Source organism: Theropithecus gelada, chromosome 2, assembly GCF_003255815.1.
Source record: "Theropithecus gelada isolate Dixy chromosome 2, Tgel_1.0, whole genome shotgun sequence".
Lineage (NCBI taxonomy): Eukaryota > Metazoa > Chordata > Mammalia > Primates > Cercopithecidae > Theropithecus > Theropithecus gelada.
The window spans coordinates 160,999,919-161,021,389 of NC_037669.1; the positions used below are offsets into that span (position 1 = coordinate 160,999,919).

General features: G+C 36.3%; 1 protein-coding gene across 6 annotated transcripts in view; it reads right to left on the reverse strand.

The window, feature by feature from the left end:
* ATP2C1 (ATPase secretory pathway Ca2+ transporting 1) overlaps positions 1–21,471 on the reverse strand; it is a 165,455-nt gene that overhangs the window by 35,122 nt on the left and 108,862 nt on the right. For all 6 annotated transcript variants that reach the window (XM_025374248.1, XM_025374235.1, XM_025374254.1 and 3 more), the window contains 8 exons: positions 19,385–19,509; positions 18,416–18,513; positions 16,228–16,323; positions 16,049–16,138; positions 13,773–13,877; positions 8,082–8,238; positions 4,144–4,314; positions 2,882–2,979 (listed from right to left, as the gene is read on the reverse strand). In XM_025374248.1, the coding sequence (XP_025230033.1) occupies positions 2,882–2,979; positions 4,144–4,314; positions 8,082–8,238; positions 13,773–13,877; positions 16,049–16,138; positions 16,228–16,323; positions 18,416–18,513; positions 19,385–19,509 (940 nt within the window). The remainder of the gene's footprint in view (positions 1–2,881; positions 2,980–4,143; positions 4,315–8,081; positions 8,239–13,772; positions 13,878–16,048; positions 16,139–16,227; positions 16,324–18,415; positions 18,514–19,384; positions 19,510–21,471) is intronic.

Consider the following 21,471-nt stretch of genomic DNA (forward strand, 5'->3'; position numbering starts at 1 on the left):
AAAAAAAAAAAAAAAAGAAATTGTAATGGTGGATATATGTCATTATGTATTTCTCAAAACCCCTAGAAAGGTACAACACAAAAAGTAAACCTTAGTGTAAACCATGAAATAAAATACAACTGTATCAATATTAGCTCATTAATTGCAATAAATATACTACAGTAAAGCAGTCTATTAATATGAAGGGGAACTGTCTAGGAGTAGAGGGTAGAGATGGGGTAGGAATGCAGAACTGTGTTATCTGCTCAATTATTCTATCAATCTAACACTGCTAAGAAATAAGGCTTATTAATTATTAGAATTTTTGAAGTGGTGCTGCCTATCTTTTATAAGGTAGCTAAAAGAAGTAAATTAGATAATGTAGGTAATACATGCAACTGGCAGATAGTAAATGGTTGCTATTGTCATTATCCTTAAAGGAACACTTACAGTAGTAAAAAGAATAGAAGCTCAAATTTCAACAGGAAAATGGTTATGTAACTATATATATATATATGCTGTGCATTTATACACACATACACATGGTATACTCAAAATACTGTACAGCAATTAAAAACATGTTTTCTAATAATAACTGACTTCAGAAATGCCAAAGTTATGTAAAATGAATGTTCAGAATTATAACAGTATAAAGTAGCAACCAGGTTTTGTTAAACATATTTTTTTTAAGTCATAATAGGTTAACTTATTATGGATACTCTGTGGATGCATAACCTAAGTGTGGGTTAGATTACAGACAACTTCTATTGTAGCTCTTACTTTTCTATACCATTTTATTTTTCTATGTTGAACATATACTACTAATGAATAAATTTCCTAATCAAAAAAGTATAGACATACCTTACCTTAAGATGCAGAAATAATTTAAGAAAATTCCATATTCCAAATATATAACTTGAAGTTGTAAGTGTAAAATAAATGAAGGAAGAGGTAGCAATATTTTATTAGTAATAATGGATGGCTACAAAATAGCAAATTCCAGATAAGTGCTTATTTTGAAGGACATACAAATAGATGTGCATATATAATAAATAAAACCAAGAAATCTGAACTGTCAGCAACTGGGAAGACTGCTGCCCACCTCTTATGCGGCACTTCCTACAGGACCTGTGTACCCACAAACCAGGCTTTGATAGGCCCCTTACAAGGCAGCCCAAGATAATAAAGTAAGTTAATCTCGTATCAGGGAACCTGGCTCTAAAGAAGTTACTGTGCTGTGGGGCAGGAGATACCTCTCTTCCTACAAATAATTTGTTAGAAAAGCATTATAATCAAAAGTAAAAAAGTATTTCAATGGGAAAAGGACAGTCTTTTCAACAAATGTTGCTGGAATAATTGAACATCTATATGCAAAGAAAATAAACCTTAACCCATTACAACATATACAAAAAACACACTCAAAATGGATCACAGACCTAAGTATAAAACCCAAAACTATAAAACTTCTATAAGAAAACACAAAGAAAATCTTTGTGAACCTGGATTAGGCAGGGAGTTCTGAGATATCAAAAGCATCGTCCATAAAAGAAGAAATTGAAAAACTAGACCTAATCAAAATTAAAAACTTCCCCTCTTGGAAAAGACACACTACCAACTGGAAAGAAACATTTTCAAATAAATATCTAATAAAGGACTTGTATCCACATTATATAAAGAATGCTCAAAATTCAATAATTAGAAAACATAATTTTTTTAAAACAGGCAGGGCAGACACTTCACTAAAGAAGATATATGGATGGCAAATAAGCATATGAAAAGATATCCAACATCACTAGTTGTGAGGGAAATGCACACTAAAATCATCGTAAGATACCATTGTATACTTATTAGAATGGGGGGTGAGGGCAATGACACTCCCTTGTGCTAGGGAGGATGCAGGACTACTAGAAGTTCCAGGCACTGCTGGTGGGGGTGCAAAATAATAAAGCCATCTTGTGTAAAACAATTTGGCAGTTTCTTATGAAATTAAATATACATTAAGTGTATGACCCAGCAATTACTCACAGGTATTTACCCAAGAGATATGAAAATTTATTTTCACGCAAAAGCCTGTACACAAATGTTGACAGCAGCTTTATTCATAATCATCAGAAAGTGGAAACAATCTAAATGTCCTTAAACTGGTGAATAGGTAAGGTACACCCACAATAGAATTATTACTTTAAAAAACAGCAACAAACTACTAATACACACCACCGACATAGATAAATGTCAAATGCACTATGCTAAGTGAAAGAAGCAGATTCAAAAGCCTCATTCATACGGTATGATTCAATTTTTAGTGCATTCTAGAAAAGGTAAAGTGACAGAGACAAAAAACGAATTAGTGGCTGCCAAGTCCTGGAAGTAGGGGGAGAGAAAGTAACCACAAAAAGGCATAAGATAATTTGAGGGGATGATGGAACTGTTCTATATCTTGACTGTGGTGGTGATTACAAGACTGCATGCATCTGTCAATGCTCAGAACTATACACTAAAATAGGTACATTTTACTATATGTAAATTGTACCTTAAAAAAAAATTACATACTCATGCTAAAATTAAAATTGAACAAAAGAGTAAGAAGTATAAAGCAATCATCTCTCTCCATCCTCTAATTCATAAATACAAGCACTTTTAATTTCCACAGTACTTTTCTCAAAGGAAATCTGGTTCTTCATAAAATTAATAATTTTTCACTGATATTCATAAACATCATATCATAAAATAATCCATAAGACTACTTCAATGATAAGACTTCATTTCAGGATTTGAACCAACAAATCTGGTGGTTACTTAAATCCCTGATGTTCACAATTAAACAGTTTCATTAAGATAGTAGCAGAAATGGTAACACTTAGAATAAGGCCTTTCAGTCTAAAAGGCTTTAGTTTAGGCCTACCTTTGGTACTATCTGTGAAAGCTGCTGGACATCCATTGCATCTATTTCTTCTCCTGAGACTGACTGGGAAGTTTTGGAATACAATCCCAGACGACTGGCTAAAGTGAATGAGAGAGAAAATGTAATAAACCAAATTGTTTTCGCTTGACGGGCTAAGTCAACATAATGCTCATTTAGTATGATTTGCTATCTATTCTCTTTTTTTATCTACTAGTAATACAAACCTATCTGAATCAATATTAAGTCTGGGGTTTTATGTTTGACTTTTATTTTTGTTTAAATTTAAGAATAAAGAATTTTCAAGGTTGGCCACAGTGGCTCAGGTTTGTAACCTCAGCACTTTGGGGCTAGAGGATCGCTTGAGCCCAGGAGTTCAACACCAGCCTGGGCAATATAGCAAGACCCTGTCTCTACAGGAAAAAAGAAAAAAAAAAGAATTTTGACTGTTTAAGCCAGCATACCTAAGAATTGAAACTAGGCCAATCAGGTTCTGCTCAGCAGCTGAAATGCAATGAAGATCAGAGTGCATTTTAAGTACAGTGTCCAAAGCCAGACAAAATGGTGGTGGATCTGTGGTAATCATGTAGTTATACATAAATGAAAATAAACATTGAAAAGTTATTCTTCCAATAATATCATGTTCCTAGTGACCTATTCTTAGACAATATATAGTTCGAAACTCCTGGACTAACCCCTCTCCAAATAAGAATTAATGGAGTTTAGCCAACTGTTAAATTTATCAGTATGAATTACAGTTTAGAGGCTCTGGGAAATTCACTTTCAGTCTCTTTTTTGCCCTTATTATACTTCTTAAGGTAATCTTAAATAGCATTCAAATATAGGTATACATGATAAAAAAACAAATACATATAACAAGCTATTTTCTTCCAAATTATGCACAAGTCTGCTTTGAAAATTATACTTAAGTTGAAATGGAAAACTAAGTTTCATGTTTTCTTTGACATTCATCATCTAGTGCTTTTATTCTGTCATCACGGTGATCATGAGATTAAAAATAATTACCCTCTGTGAATAAAATACATGTGATTTCATGATTTAGTTATGCATGTCAATGTTATTACTTTTTAAACTATAATCAGTTTTGCAAACTTTATATAGACCATGAGCAAAACCATGAGTCGATTTCAACTGTATAATCTCAATATTACATAAACATATTCATATCTAATAGTTCACAAAATTATGCACCACAGTATTTTAAGAAAAACTATCGAAAACAAAAGAAAGCAGTCTAGTTATACCGATTGCAATTGCAGTCTCCTGTGAATCTCCAGTAATCATTTTTATTGATACTCCTGAGGCAATGAGTGTTGTAACAGCTTCTTTCACACCAGTTCTAGGTGGATCAATGATTCCCACCAAGCCAAGAAATGTCAGCTGTCCCAGTTCAGGACCAGAAGCCAAAGCAAGAACTTAGGAAATAATAAAATCCAAACAACAACAAAAAAAGTGAGTCACAAAAACATCAGAATTTAGTTGATAGAATTTGGAGACAGTAATACTTCTTAAATAAATCACTTAAGACTATAATGTCATTTGTAAAATCAAAATGATTACAGACCAAAACATTATAGTTTAATGGTTCTGGATAAGGGGTCCCTTTAAGCTGTTTTAACTAAAAAGAATCAAACTAAAGAACTGAAGGGCAGAGTAGGCAAGAGATGGAAAATTAACAGTATCTTCACATAGTAACCACATGCAGCTACTTTCAACAGGAACTACTGCCTCTTTAGAAAATAGAATTAATTATTTAGAGAAACTATGGGTTTGTCAAGCTTTAAAGTCAATTTTAAACAAACACTTTTGAAGGTGGCTTCTAATGGATCTTCATCTTTCTATTTGCAAGATCTCCAGAAAAATCAAACACTTTGAAGAGAAGGCTGTATTAATTAATTATACACAGCCTGTAACAACTTTGTACATGAAAACTCCTGGAAGGTAAAGTTAATTTGAAAGCGGTTGTAAAACCATAAATACCAACAATAGTTTGGATTCTTTTACTCTTTCCATAACATGAACAGACATTTCTTATTTGTAACTTTGGTTCTCTAAGAGTATATAAATAACACCATCATATTATTATTTCTACTTATTTCCCTGTCATCCTTGGGCATGTAAGATAAAGTATAAAGTACTTTTCATTTCCCAAATATCATTTAGCTTGCTCTCAGAATTATGGAACTCCAGTAACTACTTTCATTAACCAAAGGGATGTACCTGCATCTGAGACATTAGACTGAACAACATGCACATACAAACTAAACATAAATAAGTCAAGGGGAGACTGAAAAGCCCCAGAGAGACCAAAGAAAGTATCTATTCTTGTTCAAGCAGAAGGTATGAAAGATTACATATACCCCCCCAAAAAAAAAATCAAGGTTAAAGGCAAGTAATTCTATTTTTCCAATGTAAGAGTCATATACCTAATTATTTATGTAGATGTGGGCTCCAAAGGCTTTCACCCTTGAAAGAATGAGCCACTTCACAGTTTCTGGTGTTTGGGATAGAGGCTGATGGTAACAGAAGGGGACAGTGACAAAAATGTACGTCAGCAAATCCTAAGACGGAAAGATCAGCTCTGCACACTCCTAATGGAGGGGTGGCACTAGTCTAGAGGTTAGTATCCTGCATTTATTTGCTTCTTTAGCACCAATGAAAATCTGTTGCTACTCTCTGAGTCAAGGATAGGTAAACTTTTTTCATGTGAAGAATCCCTGACATAAAACAAAATATACTCTAATATCAAAATTAAGAATCACAGTATTTTAGAAACTTAAGTTTTATAAGATATAACGTAAGTGCATATCAACTGAGGTTTAAAATCTTTCTGTTCTTCATTATGGTAATTGCAGGGGGAGGAAGGAAATGGAGCACAAGGGGAGATAAAGAAGAAAAGACATGAAGCAAGAGACAAATGAGCAGAATGTTTCCCAAAACCCTGTGCAACAAAAACTTTCCCCTCTACCAACTCTGCTCTACTTCATAATGTTACAATACAATACATACATACACAAACCTCCACAATCCTTCATATGAAAAGAGTTAGTCATTATAACAAGGTAGGAAAACTCTGTTCCAGAAACTAAGAAAAAGAGGGAACATATACTAGACCTTCAAAACCTCTTTAAGTCCTCTAAATGCAAGCCACTTTAAAACCTCTTGCTATGTGCTGCTAAGAGTTCCCTACCTTTTTTTCTCCGCTCTTTTAATGCTGTATTAATTGCTGGAAACAAAGCCAACAAACTCGAAGTGACTACATCCCAGAAGTTCAAAAGAGGAGAGAAATGGGTTTACATTTTGTCCACCAACGGTCTTTTTAAAAAATAAATAAATAAGTGCATCTTAGCAAAAGTAATTTAAAAAGAAAGGGTCAAAGCCCCAGATGTCAGCAATCAAGAAGGAGATGAATCAGGGGAGTAACAGGCCCTCTGCACCAGTCTTCCCAGGATTGGCTCAGTGGAGCTGCCATTGCCCCTTCATACACAGGCTTTAGCAATCAAAACCCTAATTTTGTGGCAGCAAGGCCTCCCTGCAGTGCCCCTTAAGTCTCTGAAACTCCCACTTGCTCTAAGGATTGTAATCCTGGGCCAAGCCTTAACTGTCATTCTCTTTCCCTAGCTGAGGTGGAAAGTTGAGGAATGTAAAGGGAACAAAGCATTACCCTGAGCCAGAGTATCTCAGCTTCCAGCAGCTGGGGCCACCAAACAGTTGGTCTGCCAACTGTTCAGAAGGCAGCGAGGGTACAATGTACGAGGGCACCCCCTGTGCTCAATTCTCCAGAGTGTCAGTTAGCATTTGCACATTTGGCTTGATAAAAACATATCAAAACCCTGTGGTTTCAGAGACCCTGGGTCTGGCCCAGGTAAACCAGAAAAGAGGTTCCTCCTGCCCCAGAACTGATGCTGAGAGAAAGAATCTGCCTTGGCTTCAGGGGTCCAGAAAGCTTGAGGACTGAGGTGGGGGGGATCCAGAGAATGTTCCAGATTCAGGTCTTTGGGATGAAACCCCAGAAACTCTAGAACCTGCCATCAAAGCCTCTTACATTAAAAGGGGGAAGGAAAAGTTGTTTTCCTTTAAATTTTTTTCCATCCAAAATATCCATTTGCAAAATAACTTCTCAGCCACGAGTCTCTGCCTCCCATTTCCTTGGAGACAGGGGATGAAGTGTTAAGATGGTCACAATACAGCCCATATCCCAGATGAGATGCACCAAGCTCTGGGGGCAGGGCTATGAGGAGTGATCTTGGTTCAGCAGCCTGGGGGTTGGCACAGACGGTTCAGAGAGAAGGGCATAAAGCAATGGCAGCAGGCTGGGAGCAGTGTTCTCTGCTGATAAGAGTACCTTTCCAAACTTAGTTTATTTTAAGAACAGAAGCCCTATATAACCATACAAATGTTTAAAATTCAAAAAAAGCCTTTGCTTAAGTGAACAACAAATAAAAACATTTCTCACATAACTTGTTTTTCTTCCTCCCAGAAACTGTAGTGCTTAGACTCCTATTTCATTAAAATAATAAAATTAAGGAAGCCAACTCTTCCAAGTGCTCTGAGACTACATAACTATATATATTCTGCAGAAGCCAGATGACTATCCAGAAGGTAAGAATCAGGTTAGGACACCAACCACCAACCCCCTAGTCTTACACATGACATCCCTAGGAGAGGTGGCCTGATGTGTGTGTGTCCAGCAGACCCTCTCCCCATCACTGCTCAGTCAGCAGCATATAAGTAAGCAGTATCTGGGGACTTCTTTACCTCCCTGGTGAACAGTAACAGATCAAGTTAGCAACCACCTTAAAGGATATATTAGAGGCCTCAGATTCAATTTTTAGAAAATTATTTTTGTCTTTAAGACAAAATGATAAAAAGAGAGTAACATCATTTTACCCTGATCCATTTCCCTTCTCACAAGATAAACTTGTTTAAAATAAAATTTCTATCAGCTACTCAGAGACCTCCGGAGATCTAAAAGAACCAGTGATTCATATTTTGCTACATTCTCAAATTTCCACCTTTTGAGGGCCAATTAACCAACTAAAACACAACACCTCAATACTGGCAAGGGTTCTACAAAGCCTGGAAGAGAGTTGGACAGCTCAGATGTGAAGCATGAATTCATCTGCAATTAAAAAAAGGCACTACTTTTCCACCCCAGGGGACTATGCTGAAATAGCCTTACCTCTGAGTCCCGCTGAGCCCATGCGTGCCTTCTCTTGTTGGTACACATCTCTCTGCTGCTGAGTAAGTGTCAAGGTCTGCCCTTTGCTCTGGTATGTAGTACAGTACTTAATTACTTGTTCATAAGCACCTTTCATAAAACAAATCTCTGGTCTGTCCTAAGAAAAAATGTACCAAACACAAGTTTAATTTCAACTTGTACATACCTTCCATTGGAGTCCAAAATTAAGTGCCATTCATTTCTCGTAATTCCCAGAGAAGCTACTCAAGCCTAAGGTTTTGACTGCCACCTGAACTCTGAAGATTAAATATTTCTGTATGGAGCTTTCTGTATCTTTTATAGAAAACATCTATCCCACCATCCCACACATTAAAGGCAATGCTATATACTAAGCCCCAAATTTGGCACTCTGAATGTGGAAAGAGGCTCATTGCAACACAACAGGAAATGGTAGAGAAATAACAGTTCACAATGGTTCAAGTTCTCTATTAGCTACTATATATATCTATATCTCCCTATCTACCTAAAACGCCATTTAATTCTCCCAATCACAGTGTATTTATGGGTATTATCAGACTTTTTCTTTTATTTTTTATCATGGTAAATAAGCTTATAAAGCTTATAATGAAATACTGCAGTTTCCTGTCCAACCCTTCTCACCACTAGTCCTACTCCATGGAAGCAAAATAACTTTAACATTTTTAGCTGTTTTCTCTGATATTTACCCTCATGTTTTTAACATGTTTATACTGCTCCTCCTTCAGGTATCAATTTTATACACTGTCTATTGTGACAGATGTTAATTTCCCCATTCCCACTACCTATTCCCCCCTCCCCATCGTTATGATACAGTTAAAGGAAAATCTGCCAGTATTTTGTTTACATCAAGACTCCTTGCCGCTAAGACAAGTGTGGTAATGACTACAGCAATTCACAAATATCCCAGCTCTCCTGGTAGGTAGGAGTGTATTTCCCTATTGCCCTCCTCACTCCGAAAGTCAGGCATGACTTGCTTTAGCCAATGAACATGAGTATTTGTGTCACTTCCAAATGGAAATGTAGGTGCCGGTGCATAATTTCCTATTCTTCTACCCCTGCTGTGACAGTGTGTGCTCACATTAAAATGGAGCTTCCATCTGCCTGAGTTCCCAAAAAACTACAATGAGCAGATATTTGGGGACAGGGAGGCAGCAGGAGAGCACGATGTTGTTTTCATGGCCTATCCTGATTGATAGCTCAAATAAGATTCTTCTTTTCCTGTTCAAGTTTCGTCTTTTAGAAAGTTAATAACCACCTCTTTAATTTGCTTTGTTTTCTGTATACCTATCATTCATTCTTCCTAAACTCTTCAATGTAATATAAAACCCTTCTCATGGCATTTTTTCACATCAACAAAGAAGCAGATAAGCTATTACCTCTATATTATTACTGGAGACCGCCTTCCTTCACTCTTCTTTCCATTTCTAACTGGCTGATTTCTAGGCCTGCTGTATCACTGGTATCTAGGAACAATGCTCTACCTCTATCCTCACTGAATTTTAAGTCTTTAAGTCTCGCTTTTGTTTTGTTTTTTTAATCCACCAATATCTTTCTAAGAAAGGGTGTGTGGTGCAGGACACATTTTTCTTCTATCCTGACATTTGTAAGTTTAGCTAGGGATAAATTTCCTCTCATTTTGAAGGCTTTGCTCTATTATCTTCCAGCCTACAGTGTCAATGTTTTCATTGAAAAGTATAAAGAAATTAAAGTAGTGCCCCCTTATCCAGGGTTTAATTTCCTGCAATTTCTGTTACTTAGCAGCAGTCCAAAAATATTAAATAGAAAATTCCAAAAATAAATAATTCATAAGTTTCCAATTATACAACATTCTGAGTATGGCGATGAAATCCCACTCTGTCCTGCCAAAGACATCATCCCTTTGTCCAACATATCCACACTGCATATGCTCCCTGCCCATTAATCACTTAGTAGCCATCTATGTTACTGGAACGAAAAAAATATGGTATATATAAGGTTCAATACTACTCATGGTTTCAGGCATCCACTAGGAGTCTTGGAGTGTATCCCGCTGCGCTAAGTGGCAGAGTACTGTACTTTAGTTCCTAAGCCCTTTTATATGATCTCCCCTTTGCTTAAAGCTCTCTAGAAGCTCTTCAAATTCTCTCTCTCCAAGTGTTCTCAAATTTCTTAATTATGGGTCTTGTGTTTATCCATCACCCCACCCTGCTTTAACACACATATTGTGCTGAGCAGTTGGTGGGCCACTTTATTCTAGATACCAAAGTCTTTTCATTCTGGAAAAGTTTCTAACATTAGTTGATAAAATCTTCTCATTTTCTGTTCTTTCTTCCTATTACCTATTCCTATTACCCTTCCTATAACCACCATGGGGTAATTACTGGATCTTCTGTATTTATTTTGATTTTTCTTACCTTTTATACTGTACACGCCTTTGACTTTGTTCTACTTTGATACATTTCTTGACTTTATTTGATAAACATTTCACTGAAAGTTATTTCATCGAAAGTTATTTCATCTTTTTTATGTTTTTTGGAAATTTTCTTTAGCATCTGTCATTACCTTTCTCTAAGACCCCTTTCTCTGTTGGTTTGGTCTTTGACTTTCATACTAAAGATTTTCTCCAAGTATCTAGTAATCCCTCCCTGTCACTTGTTTTTAAGAGTGAAGAAATTAAAAGACTAGAAGCTCCATGAGCACTGGCTGAGCTAAGGATCAACTGGGAAGCCTTCTTGTAGGGTGATGAGATAAAGTCCAGGAGTAGGTAAGTGCTTCTAATGAACAAAGAGTTTAGCTCAGAGGTGCCTCTTAAGACAGGGCTCCCCAACTCCCAGGCAGTGGACCAGTACAGTCCGTGGTGTGTTAGGAACCCAGCCACAAAGAAGAAGTGGGCTGCAGGCAAGCAAACACTACTGCCTGAGCTCCCATCTCCTGTCAGGTTAGCCAGGGCATGAGATTCTCACAGGAGCATGAACCGTATTGTGAACTACACATGCAAAGGATCTAGGTTGTGCACTCCTTACGAGAATCTAATGCCTGAGGATCTGAGGTGGACCAGTGTCATCGCAAAACCATTCCCTGCCTGCGGAAGCGTTCCAGGAAATCAGTCCCTGGTGCCAAAAAGGCTGGGGACCGCTGCCATACGAGACCAGGTAGCTTTTCTAAAACTCTTGAATCTTCTTACTGAGGGAATGAGAGTAGGGAGATGCCAGCCTTCATGTATTCTAAGAGACAAGTGGTGTTAAGAACTAGGGCTTAACCCTTCAGGACAATGACATCTTCTTAATCACTGTTTTCAGTCTTAAGGCTTAACCCTACCCTCTACTCTTATCCCCAGATTTCTGGTGTTCCACAGGGGTAAAGGAGGGCTAACCATCTGGCCTAAAGAAGCAGCAAAGGTACTTGGGGGAGTTCTGTTGGTTCCTTATTCAGAATTTCAAATATCTCTATTTTTAGCCTTATGCCTTACTCCCTGCCTCCAAAGGTACCTGGCACCTTTGAATCTTCCCTATACTTTCTGAGTTTATATCTTCTATTCCTTGTTAGTGATTTTCATGGGTTTCAGGGAGATAATAAATATATACAGTCATGTTCAAGTGAAAGTCCTTTAAAAGCAAACTAGCCACTGAAGTTACTTTTAAATTGGTAAGTTTCCCTATCTGTGTCAGGCTGACTTCTTACAGATCCTGAGTCACATCTGTGGGTTGGGGTTTTGTTCGTTCATTTCACCGGTTGGTTTTGTTTTGCAAGAGGAACTCTTCAGGTCAGCAAATGAGAAGAAGAATCAAATGTTTCCAAACATATCCTGCTACTTTCTGTCCCCCACTCCCACAACTAAGAAGATTTAATCTTCCAATGTAAAACTTTGGTGAGATAACATTAAAAGTTGCCGAAAAGTAAAATTATTAAACATTACATGAGCCACACTATCTTCAAGTACTGAGCGATGGTTTACAAAATGTAGTGAAACAGACCTATCCAAAAAAGTCACATGCATATTCTTGCCATGTAACTATATGGTTAAGGGCCATCAGCTGAAAATCGCTTAAGTTTAATGCAATTTCTGAAAGTTTTACATTAAAAGGTTTAAAGTATAAGGCATTTTATTTTCGTAGTTTTATTTCCAATTGTCTTCTTTCACCTAAGTTTGTAAAAGTTCCTTTAAAGAACAGACGGAAACCTTTTTTTTGGCCCTCATGAACATAGTTCCTGGAAGACTTCAATTCAAAGTTCAGTGTTAACCAACCTGGCCTTCCTTTTAAAACCAGTATGTTTCCACTTACATGAATGAAGGGAGATCCCTTCATTCCTGTTTTCTATAGAGATGTAATCATAGGTATCATATGCAAAAATCATGTGTTTGCTCATAGGTAAAAACATATAACCAACTAGTCATTCCTGTCAAAGGAACTATAAAAATAACAAATAAGTCCAGACATAGTGGCTCACGCCTGTAATCCCAGCACTCTGGGAGGCCAAGGTAGGAGGATCATGTGAGTCCAGGGCTTCAAGACCAGCCTAGGTAACATAATGAGACCCCATCTCTACAAAAAATAAGCAAACTTAGCCAGGTATGGTGGCACGTGCTTACAGTCCCAGCTACTTGGGAAGCTGAGGTGGGCAGATCACTTATGCTCGGGAGGTTGAGGTTGCAGTGAGCCAAGGTCATGCCACTGCACTCAACCTAGGCAACAGAGTGAAGGAAAGTTTAAGGGGGTGTGGGTGTGGGGGGGTGTGTGTGTGTGTATTTAGACGGAATCTCACTCTGTCGCCCAGGCTGGAGTACAGTGGGGCAATCTCGGCTCACTGCAACCTCCGCCTCCTGGATTCTAACAATTCCCCTGTCTCAGCCTCCTGAGTAGCTGGGACTATAGGCACACATCACCACACCTGGTTAATTTTTGTATTTTTAGTAGAGACTGGGTTTCACCATATTGGTCAGGCTGGTCTCAAACTCCTGACCTCAGGTGATCCACTAGCCTTGGCCTCCCAAAGTGCTGGGATTACAGGCGTGAGCTACTGCATCCAGCCTAAGCTTCAATATTTTTTAAAGTTAAGTTTAAACATCAAGCTGGTAATAGCAACTATGAGTGATATAATCATACACTCTAGATAATTCAGAACTCTTATTACACTAACTGGAAAAATTTCTAAAGCACCCAGGAACAAGGTGGCAGCTTAAAATACTGGTATGTCATTTCATCAGCTTGTAAGCTGGAGTAATCAACATGAATTATATACATTTGCAAACTACTTTACAAAAAGTAAGGTGGTTTCATTTGTTCTGAAGATAAGACATTCCTTCAGTGAAAGAACACAGATTGAAACACAGTCTGCAAAGACCTTACAAGGAACTGTCATGAAGAACAGAAAAAATTCTGAAAAAACCAGATGTCACAAGCTTTAGGAGACTGAGACTAGGCTACAACTCATTTAAGCTGTTTGGTCACACAGCAACAACTCCATGAATATATCTATGCATGGATTCTATAAGGAAAGACTATCAAAGAGAACACAAACAGTAAGAGATGAGTGTACTATTAATTACACGTACTTTCAAGCAACAAGTCTTTATTATGTACAATGACTATTTAAACCCAAAGGTGGACGGTAAATGAAAAACTACTCATCTAAGCTGAACAGGAAATACGTGTTCTTTAAACACATGGATACCTGCTGTGTTCGGTGTACACACTTAACAGCCATCCACTTTTGCTCAGAGCTAAAAGGGTATTCAGTTTTTCTGATGTAGTCTTGTTGAAGTCCATCAAGACCCATCTGTATGGCACAAAAAGAAAGTTAATTCTCACCTATATGTGATTATTTTTTCCTTTAACAAAGAACAAGGATCACAACTTGTAGCTAGGTTGGCTGGATTATTTTTCAGTTAACGGTGAAAGAATAAATACTCCATCTATATATACTGTACTTCTTTACACAACAGTATACATTTTCAACATGAAAGCCCAGGTATGTAGATAGAGTCTAAGGCAGGTTTTCTGGATTGCACACTGACTAAACCTCCCACACCCACTGTATTAATCCCTCTACCAGCTCAAATTCTGAAAGGAAGCAGGATATAAATAAATAAAACTACCCAACCAATTCTGAGCATGTATTTTTATAATCAATAGAAGTTTCAGATTAAATCTCTCACTTCTTAGGGACTCAAATGTCTCACTTGTTATCATCCTAGTCCCTTACCCTCTACCACTTTATATCCTGAATACTACCAGTCATATTGTTGTTTTCCTTCCCAATCGCCTTTGCATCAGTATCAAATATGCAAATGTCAAAAATAACAAAAAATATCTTCCAAATATCAAAAAATGCTTAAACTACTCAAAATTCTACCATGTATTGCTATTTTCTATTGAAACATGTTCAGGCTCCTCTTCTTGGCCTTAAAGGTTCTCCAGAAACCCACCACATACAGTGTCTATAAAAATCCTCCTGGTCGGCCTGGCGCGGTGGCTCACGCCTGTAATCCCAGCACTCTGGGAGGCCGAGGTGGGCAGATTATGAAGTCAGGAGATTGAGACCATCCTGGCTAACACAGTGAAACCCCGTTTCTACTAAAAAATACAAAAAATTAGCCGGGCGTGGTGGCGGACGCCTTAGTCCCAGCTGCTCGGGAGGCTGAGGCAGGAGAATGGCGTGAACCCGGGAGGCAGAGCTTGCAGTGAGCGGAGATGGTGCCACTGCACGCCAGCCTGGGCGACAGAGCGAGACTTCGTCTTAAAAAAAAAAAAAAAATCCTCCTGGTCGCACAAATACATTTCATTTTATCCAGTTTGGCCAATTCATTAGCCACAACCCACTCTATGCTCTTTTACTCCTCTCTACTTCTACTTTAGTTCATTCCCTAGCTTACCTCATCTAAACCCTTCCTATCTTTCAAAGCCCTCATATCCCAGCTCTGAATCTGCATTGTTCTTATATGTGACTTAATGTCTAAGATTTCAGTGTCTGCTGTCTTGGATTGCCTTTTGTCTCAAGAATGTCAATATAAATTCCCTACCTAAAATGTGAGGTCTCTGCCCATAAAAAAATAGGTTCGTACTCTTCATCTCTCAGAGAAACTAGTATCTTTATAAGCATAACACAGGAAATACTTGATAACTAATTCATGTTTTGAGTACTATACTATTTTAGTTGTAAGGAGACCAAATGATATAGAAATGTGCTTTTCTGCCAAGGAAACTACATATTCTAAAACTATAAATTTTATTTCATTAAATATGTTATAATAACCTGTAATTCTATACTGTCTCTCATTTCAAGCAACCTCATTTAGAAGCCTCTTGCTTTACACAAGTATCAAAATTTCCTTTGAATACTCTTGAGGTAGGAATAGTGATTTCTGTTGTGAGTGACAGCCTGCACTTACTAGGTTTCTCACTGAATCAAATACAGGACTTAGGGGATAAGGAGACAGATTGGGACAGATGAAAAGTTAACTGAGACTTCTTCTCCCCAAAACAAATTATAACTTCACAATCATTTTGAAAAATTAACAAAGGAGAGAAAGGAAAGACTGAGAAAAGAAAGCTGTTTTCTCATGACTGTGTTATCTTTACATAGAAATACTAAAGAATGTTGCCTTTTATTCATTCAAAAGTTAGTATTTATTAGCAATTACATACATTTATGAAGTATTTCACATGCAGATCTCAATATTGTGGAGGACAGGAACATTTCTTCATAAGAAATCAATGACTGTTCATTAGTTTGTAACTTGCATGTGAACAATAAAGTTATACTGAAAAACCTCTATACTTGATATTTATAGGAGTAAAACTGATACCCAAAAGATAGTAAAAACAATGTAATAGTATGAGTTTTTTTCACTCAATACTTAAAAACCAGTAATACTGAAATTGATGACACTGCGTTCTGTTGTGAGGGTAGTGTCTCATTTGTCAAAGAAGAGAAATTTAGGTACGTACCTTCATTGCAAGAGCAATTAAGGCCCCTTCTGTTGGCTTCCCCATTAGAGTATTGTTTCTAATTACAGCATCATTGCACACACAGCCCGCCTAAGAAAAATACACATAAACTATGAACCTATCAATGTGTCTTAGGTCATTATGAAGAAAGTCACTGTCTTGGAAAATAAAGTATTTACCTCAACAATTCTGCTAACAGCCGGGTTATAGAATCCATGAACAACATCACCATCAACAATCACTTCCCCAAATTGATTATAGCCAACTCCAGTAACCTAAAGGTCACAAAGTGGGATCAATAATACAAACACTACAAACACATGCTGGTGATAAGACCTATAAAACCCAAAAACTATACTGAGTTCTGTTCATTTTATTTATAATAACACTGTTAAAGTGTTTATCTAGAAAAGCATTAAAATTTGTCTTTTAAAAGGACATTTAGTGAAGAAATATAGATTCTAATTCTCATCAAAATTATTAATCTAAAAAGACATTGTTTTCTACTTACAATATGCTATTAAAAGAATAAGCTATGAAAATATACATAAGCTTAAACTTATACGACATTACACTTATATAGCATACTACAGTTTGCAAAGAACTCAAATCCATTACCATATGTAACATATAACACAAACCTGTGACTTTGACAAAAGTAGTATCCAAAGTATTCTTTCTGCAAACATGCAGGCCTGGAGACATTGAGATATATGCTAGCACTTACAAATCACTTTAACACAGCATATTACACACCAATTTTAAAAATCAGAGGTAGAGACAAACCAGGTATTTATATCAGATGTCTAGAACAAACCAAGCCAAACAAAAGGAAATTTCACAATAAAAATCATACAATTTAGTGGCCAGGTGTGGTAGCTCACATCTGTAATCCTAACACTTGGGAGGCTGGGGCAGGAGAATCACTTTAGCCCAGGAGTTCAAGACCAGCCTGGGCAACAAAGCAAGATCCATCTCTATTAAAAATAAAAATAAATATAGAATGTTTCATGACATAATTTAGAGGTAAACAATTAACAAATGATTAATGCATTACATATAGCATGACCTTAAAAGAAAAACTAATATTCTACCTTCCATATCTGGATCATATAAGCAATGTAGTCCCAATGACCCTTCTGAATCATCCAGAAAGGGCACATTCACCAACACAGCATGGGGGATCTTTGACCAAATCTAACACCATAAATATCGAGTCTCTTTTCAAAACCTATGTAAAATGGACGTAAATAAACCCAAGTACAACTTCTGTCAATTTGTCTAATGCTTATTTTTCTCAGTGAATTAGCTATAAATACATTTTAAATTACTGCACCCAACATAAGTAGTGTTAAGAGCATTCCAGTCAAAAATCCTGCACAGACTGAGTAGGATTAGACTTGTCCATAAGCACCTTCAGGAAGAACTACTGCACAGTGATGTGCACTTAAGAGACAATGTATCAATATATAATTGTTAAAATAAAATGATTCATTAATTCATTTGTTCATTTATCAAGCATTTATTACTATGAAGCAGGCTCTGTGCTAGGCAATATAGTTCCTGTTCTCTCATAATGGGGAAAAGGGACAGAAAATTTTACCTAAGATAAGGACTAAGAGGTATGAAATGCTAAGAAAACATATAACATAGGGCCACTTCTGGGTGTTCTGAAGAAGTGGGTTGAATTAAGGTACAAAGGATGAAGAGGTATTAGACTATCCTAAACAGTGAGAAAGGCAGCAAAGTTCCTAAAGTAGGAATAATTGTGTCACATCAAAAGAACTATAAAGCCAGTATATTTAGTGCATAGAAAGCAAAGGGTAGCATATAAGGATAGAGGGGAAAATAAGGGACAGAACATGTACGACTTTGAGAGGCCACAGTTCAGGATCCTGATCACAATGGAAAACCATTGGAGGATCTTAATTTATGGAGTGACATACTTAAAATTTGGTTCTAAAAAGATCCCTCGAGCTACTTATGGAGTGAGGACATCAAGAATAGATAAAGACCAGTCAAAAAGCTTTATCAGAGTGGCAGGTGAGAAATGGCGGTAACTTAAAGAAACTAGCTATAAAGTAGATGGCTGGGAAAATTCTTTAGAAGTCAAAATTGGCAGGATTTAATTATGGATAGATGAAGGGGTGACCGAAAGAGAGATGTCAAAGAGGAATCAAAGTTTTTGGATTGAACAAGTGTATAAGCGGAATGAGACAAAGACTTGGTAGAATCACAGAGAGAGAAAATAACTCCGCTACTAATTTACAGCCCTTTTGAAGGTAAGACACTGGAACTGTTAGGAATGTTAAACATCAAGTTTCTTAAAGCGATACTGTTTTTGTTTGTTAAAAACCTATAGAGTACCTCAGCATGCAGACCATCTGAAGTAAATATGTGAGTAACAGTCATTTCATTCTTCGTCAGTGTTCCAGTTTTATCTGAACAAATCACATTACAGCAGCCTAAAGAATTAAATCATTACAAGTCACCAAAAGAATCAAGGAGAAATATAGGTTCACTTAAAAAACAAATCAAAGACTAGAATCCTGTCCTACTTCTCTGAATTTATTTATAGAGATCAAACTCTTTGGTAATTTAAGATTAACTTCTCTCATTATGCTTGTTTCAGCATAAGCAGTTTCTGAAATTAAAAATAAAAATTAGATGTTGACATTTTCTTATTTACATACAGTTAGTTTCTACAAAGCTACTTCACATTAGCTTTATGTAATGATCTTATATAACATCTTTGCTAGAAAGTTTGGAGAGTTCCTAAATATAAACCCATATAATTTCTTCAGTAGGGATTTTTCAAGGTATTTCAGTTTCTCGTATATGGAGGAGATATTAAAATACAAACTAGAAATTAAATTCAGTACATTTTTGGAGTTTCAAAGCATATTGCACATAAAGTTTTGTTAGAGCAATATAACTACTGTAAATTTACTGTTCTTACAGGCAAATTCAACTCAAGTATGACATTTGGGATCTGTAATAATACATTATCTTCTTTGACATGTCACAAGAAAAAAATTCTATTAATTTTACTCCAAGATTTGGAGTAGAATTATGGATTTGTATGGATTTTTCTTAACATGATTTGAGCATTAGAACATTATGATGTAGAAAGATTTCTCTTCAAGCCCCTTACCTAAGGGATAGGAATTTTTAATTGCCTTTTTTGGTTGTTAAAACCATATCCAATTTTGCCATAAGCCAAACATCATTATGCAAATCTCTAAGATAAAAATTGTAAAACTCTGAGATGAGATGATTCACTATTGACATAAACTTATGCATCACTGCATAAGAATGCTCTTAACACAGACTTACCCAGAGTTTCAACAATAGGCAGTTTTTTCACAATGGCCCTTTTCTTCACCATTCTCATAACACCAAGAGCTAGTGTCACTGTGACCACAATGGGGAGACCTTCAGGAATTGCTGCTACAGCCAAACTATAACCAATATATACAAAGTATTAAAATATAGGTTAAACAGTACTCACAGCAAAATTTAAATTGGATGTTACTTAAAGCTTAATAAAATGCAAAATTAATATAGTCAATACCTAAAAAATAAACTTCTCAAAAGGAAGAGAAAGTTAACATTTACTGGATACCTAGTAGCTGCCAGGTTAAGCACAGTGGTTAAAAAATGTAGGTTCTGACATCAAATTGCCTGGATTTGTATCCCTGGCTTCACCATCTCTTACCTGTGTGATCCTGAGCTACTTACTAATCTAGGTCTGCAGTTTACTGTCCTCATCTATAAAATACAGATAACTATAAACGTTCAAACAAAAACTTATACATGAATGTTCACAGCAACACTATTCACGATAGCCAAAAGATGGAAACAGGCCAACTATTCATCAACTGATAAATGTAAAATTGTGACATCCATGCAATGGAATATTACTTTAGCCACAAAAAGGAATGAAGTACTAACACATGTTACAACATGAATAGACCTTGAAAACCCTGAAAACCTTGCTAAGTGAAAAAAGACAGATACAAAAGGTCCCATATTCTATCATTCCATTTATATGAAATATCTTGAAAAGGCAAATCCATAGAGACAGCAGATTAGTGAATGGTTGCCAGGGACTAGGGGAAGAGGGAAACTGGGGAGCGACTGCTTAATGTGTACAGGGTTTTCTTCTGGCATGATGAAAAGGTTCTGAATCTAGATAGCGGTTAACAGTTGTAAAACACTGTGACCATACTTAACTCCACCAACTTAACTCCTTAAAACTGTAAGTTTTTATGATATGTGTATTTTATCACAGTTTAAAAAATCATTTCACTCTTGTCTTTTATAATTAAAAAATGACAAGTCTTTCTTTGTGCCATTCCAAATACTATCACTTGACTCTGCTAGAAATAAGGACATAAGCAATCCAACCTTTCATTCTACCACTGTTCCCTCTGCTGCTTCTACTTCCTAATTTCCATTACCAACTTTTCTTTGCGTAATCTAGTACATTAGCATCCGTTTCTACAACCATAATTGGCTTTTTCTGGTTGATTTTATTTACTTTAATGCTTTATTTACTGGTTGATTTTAAAGTTGAAAGCAAATAAGCAACAATATTATTAGCTACACAATACACACTGAAGAGTCAAGAAATATGTATTATCATTAATACTTCCTTTTCTCCTTTGGGCTACTCAAAGAGAATGTTCCTAGTTCAAAGGGAATACTTTTTTTTTTTTCTTTTTTTTTTTTTCCTTTTTAAAATGCTTCCATTAAGGAAAAATAGGCATCATCACTTACAATCTAGATACAATGAATCTTTTCAATCTTTTATATTTAAGTCATCTTAGCAAAACTTTGCAGAGGAATAAATAAATTGTAAAACACTTCACTCTAAATTTTCATTTTAACGGTAACCCAAAACTATTCCTGGACTTGAAGGCATCTATACCTGAAATGGGTAACATATTTTGGATGTAACTAACTGCTCATCCACTGTTTTTGGTGAACTTGGAACATACTTATCTTATAAATACTGATTTCAGATTTCAAAACATATTTCTAACAGGCTCTAGCTTATCAATCTAGTTCTTCTTTCTTGCATTTGTTCTGTCAAATTGCAATACTTCTAAAACCATTGATGGTTCCCAATTGTGTTGAAAAGAGAAGAGCTACCTTCTTTGGTCCATGACTGCAGAACATTTTCAATTTTAGATTTATAAACACCAATTACAATGATGAATCCAATGAATTTTTCTACTTCTGCATAATCTATTTCCTTTTAATCACTTTTATATTCATACCAGTCTTCAGCATTTCTCCATTTAAAAGCAGTATGAAGTCAATGCTGGTAAACAAGCATCATAAAAGATGAATGAAATAGGGTCATACATTCGTTTAGCAAAAAGAGATGGTCCAGATTCTTGGTAAAAACTACTGCA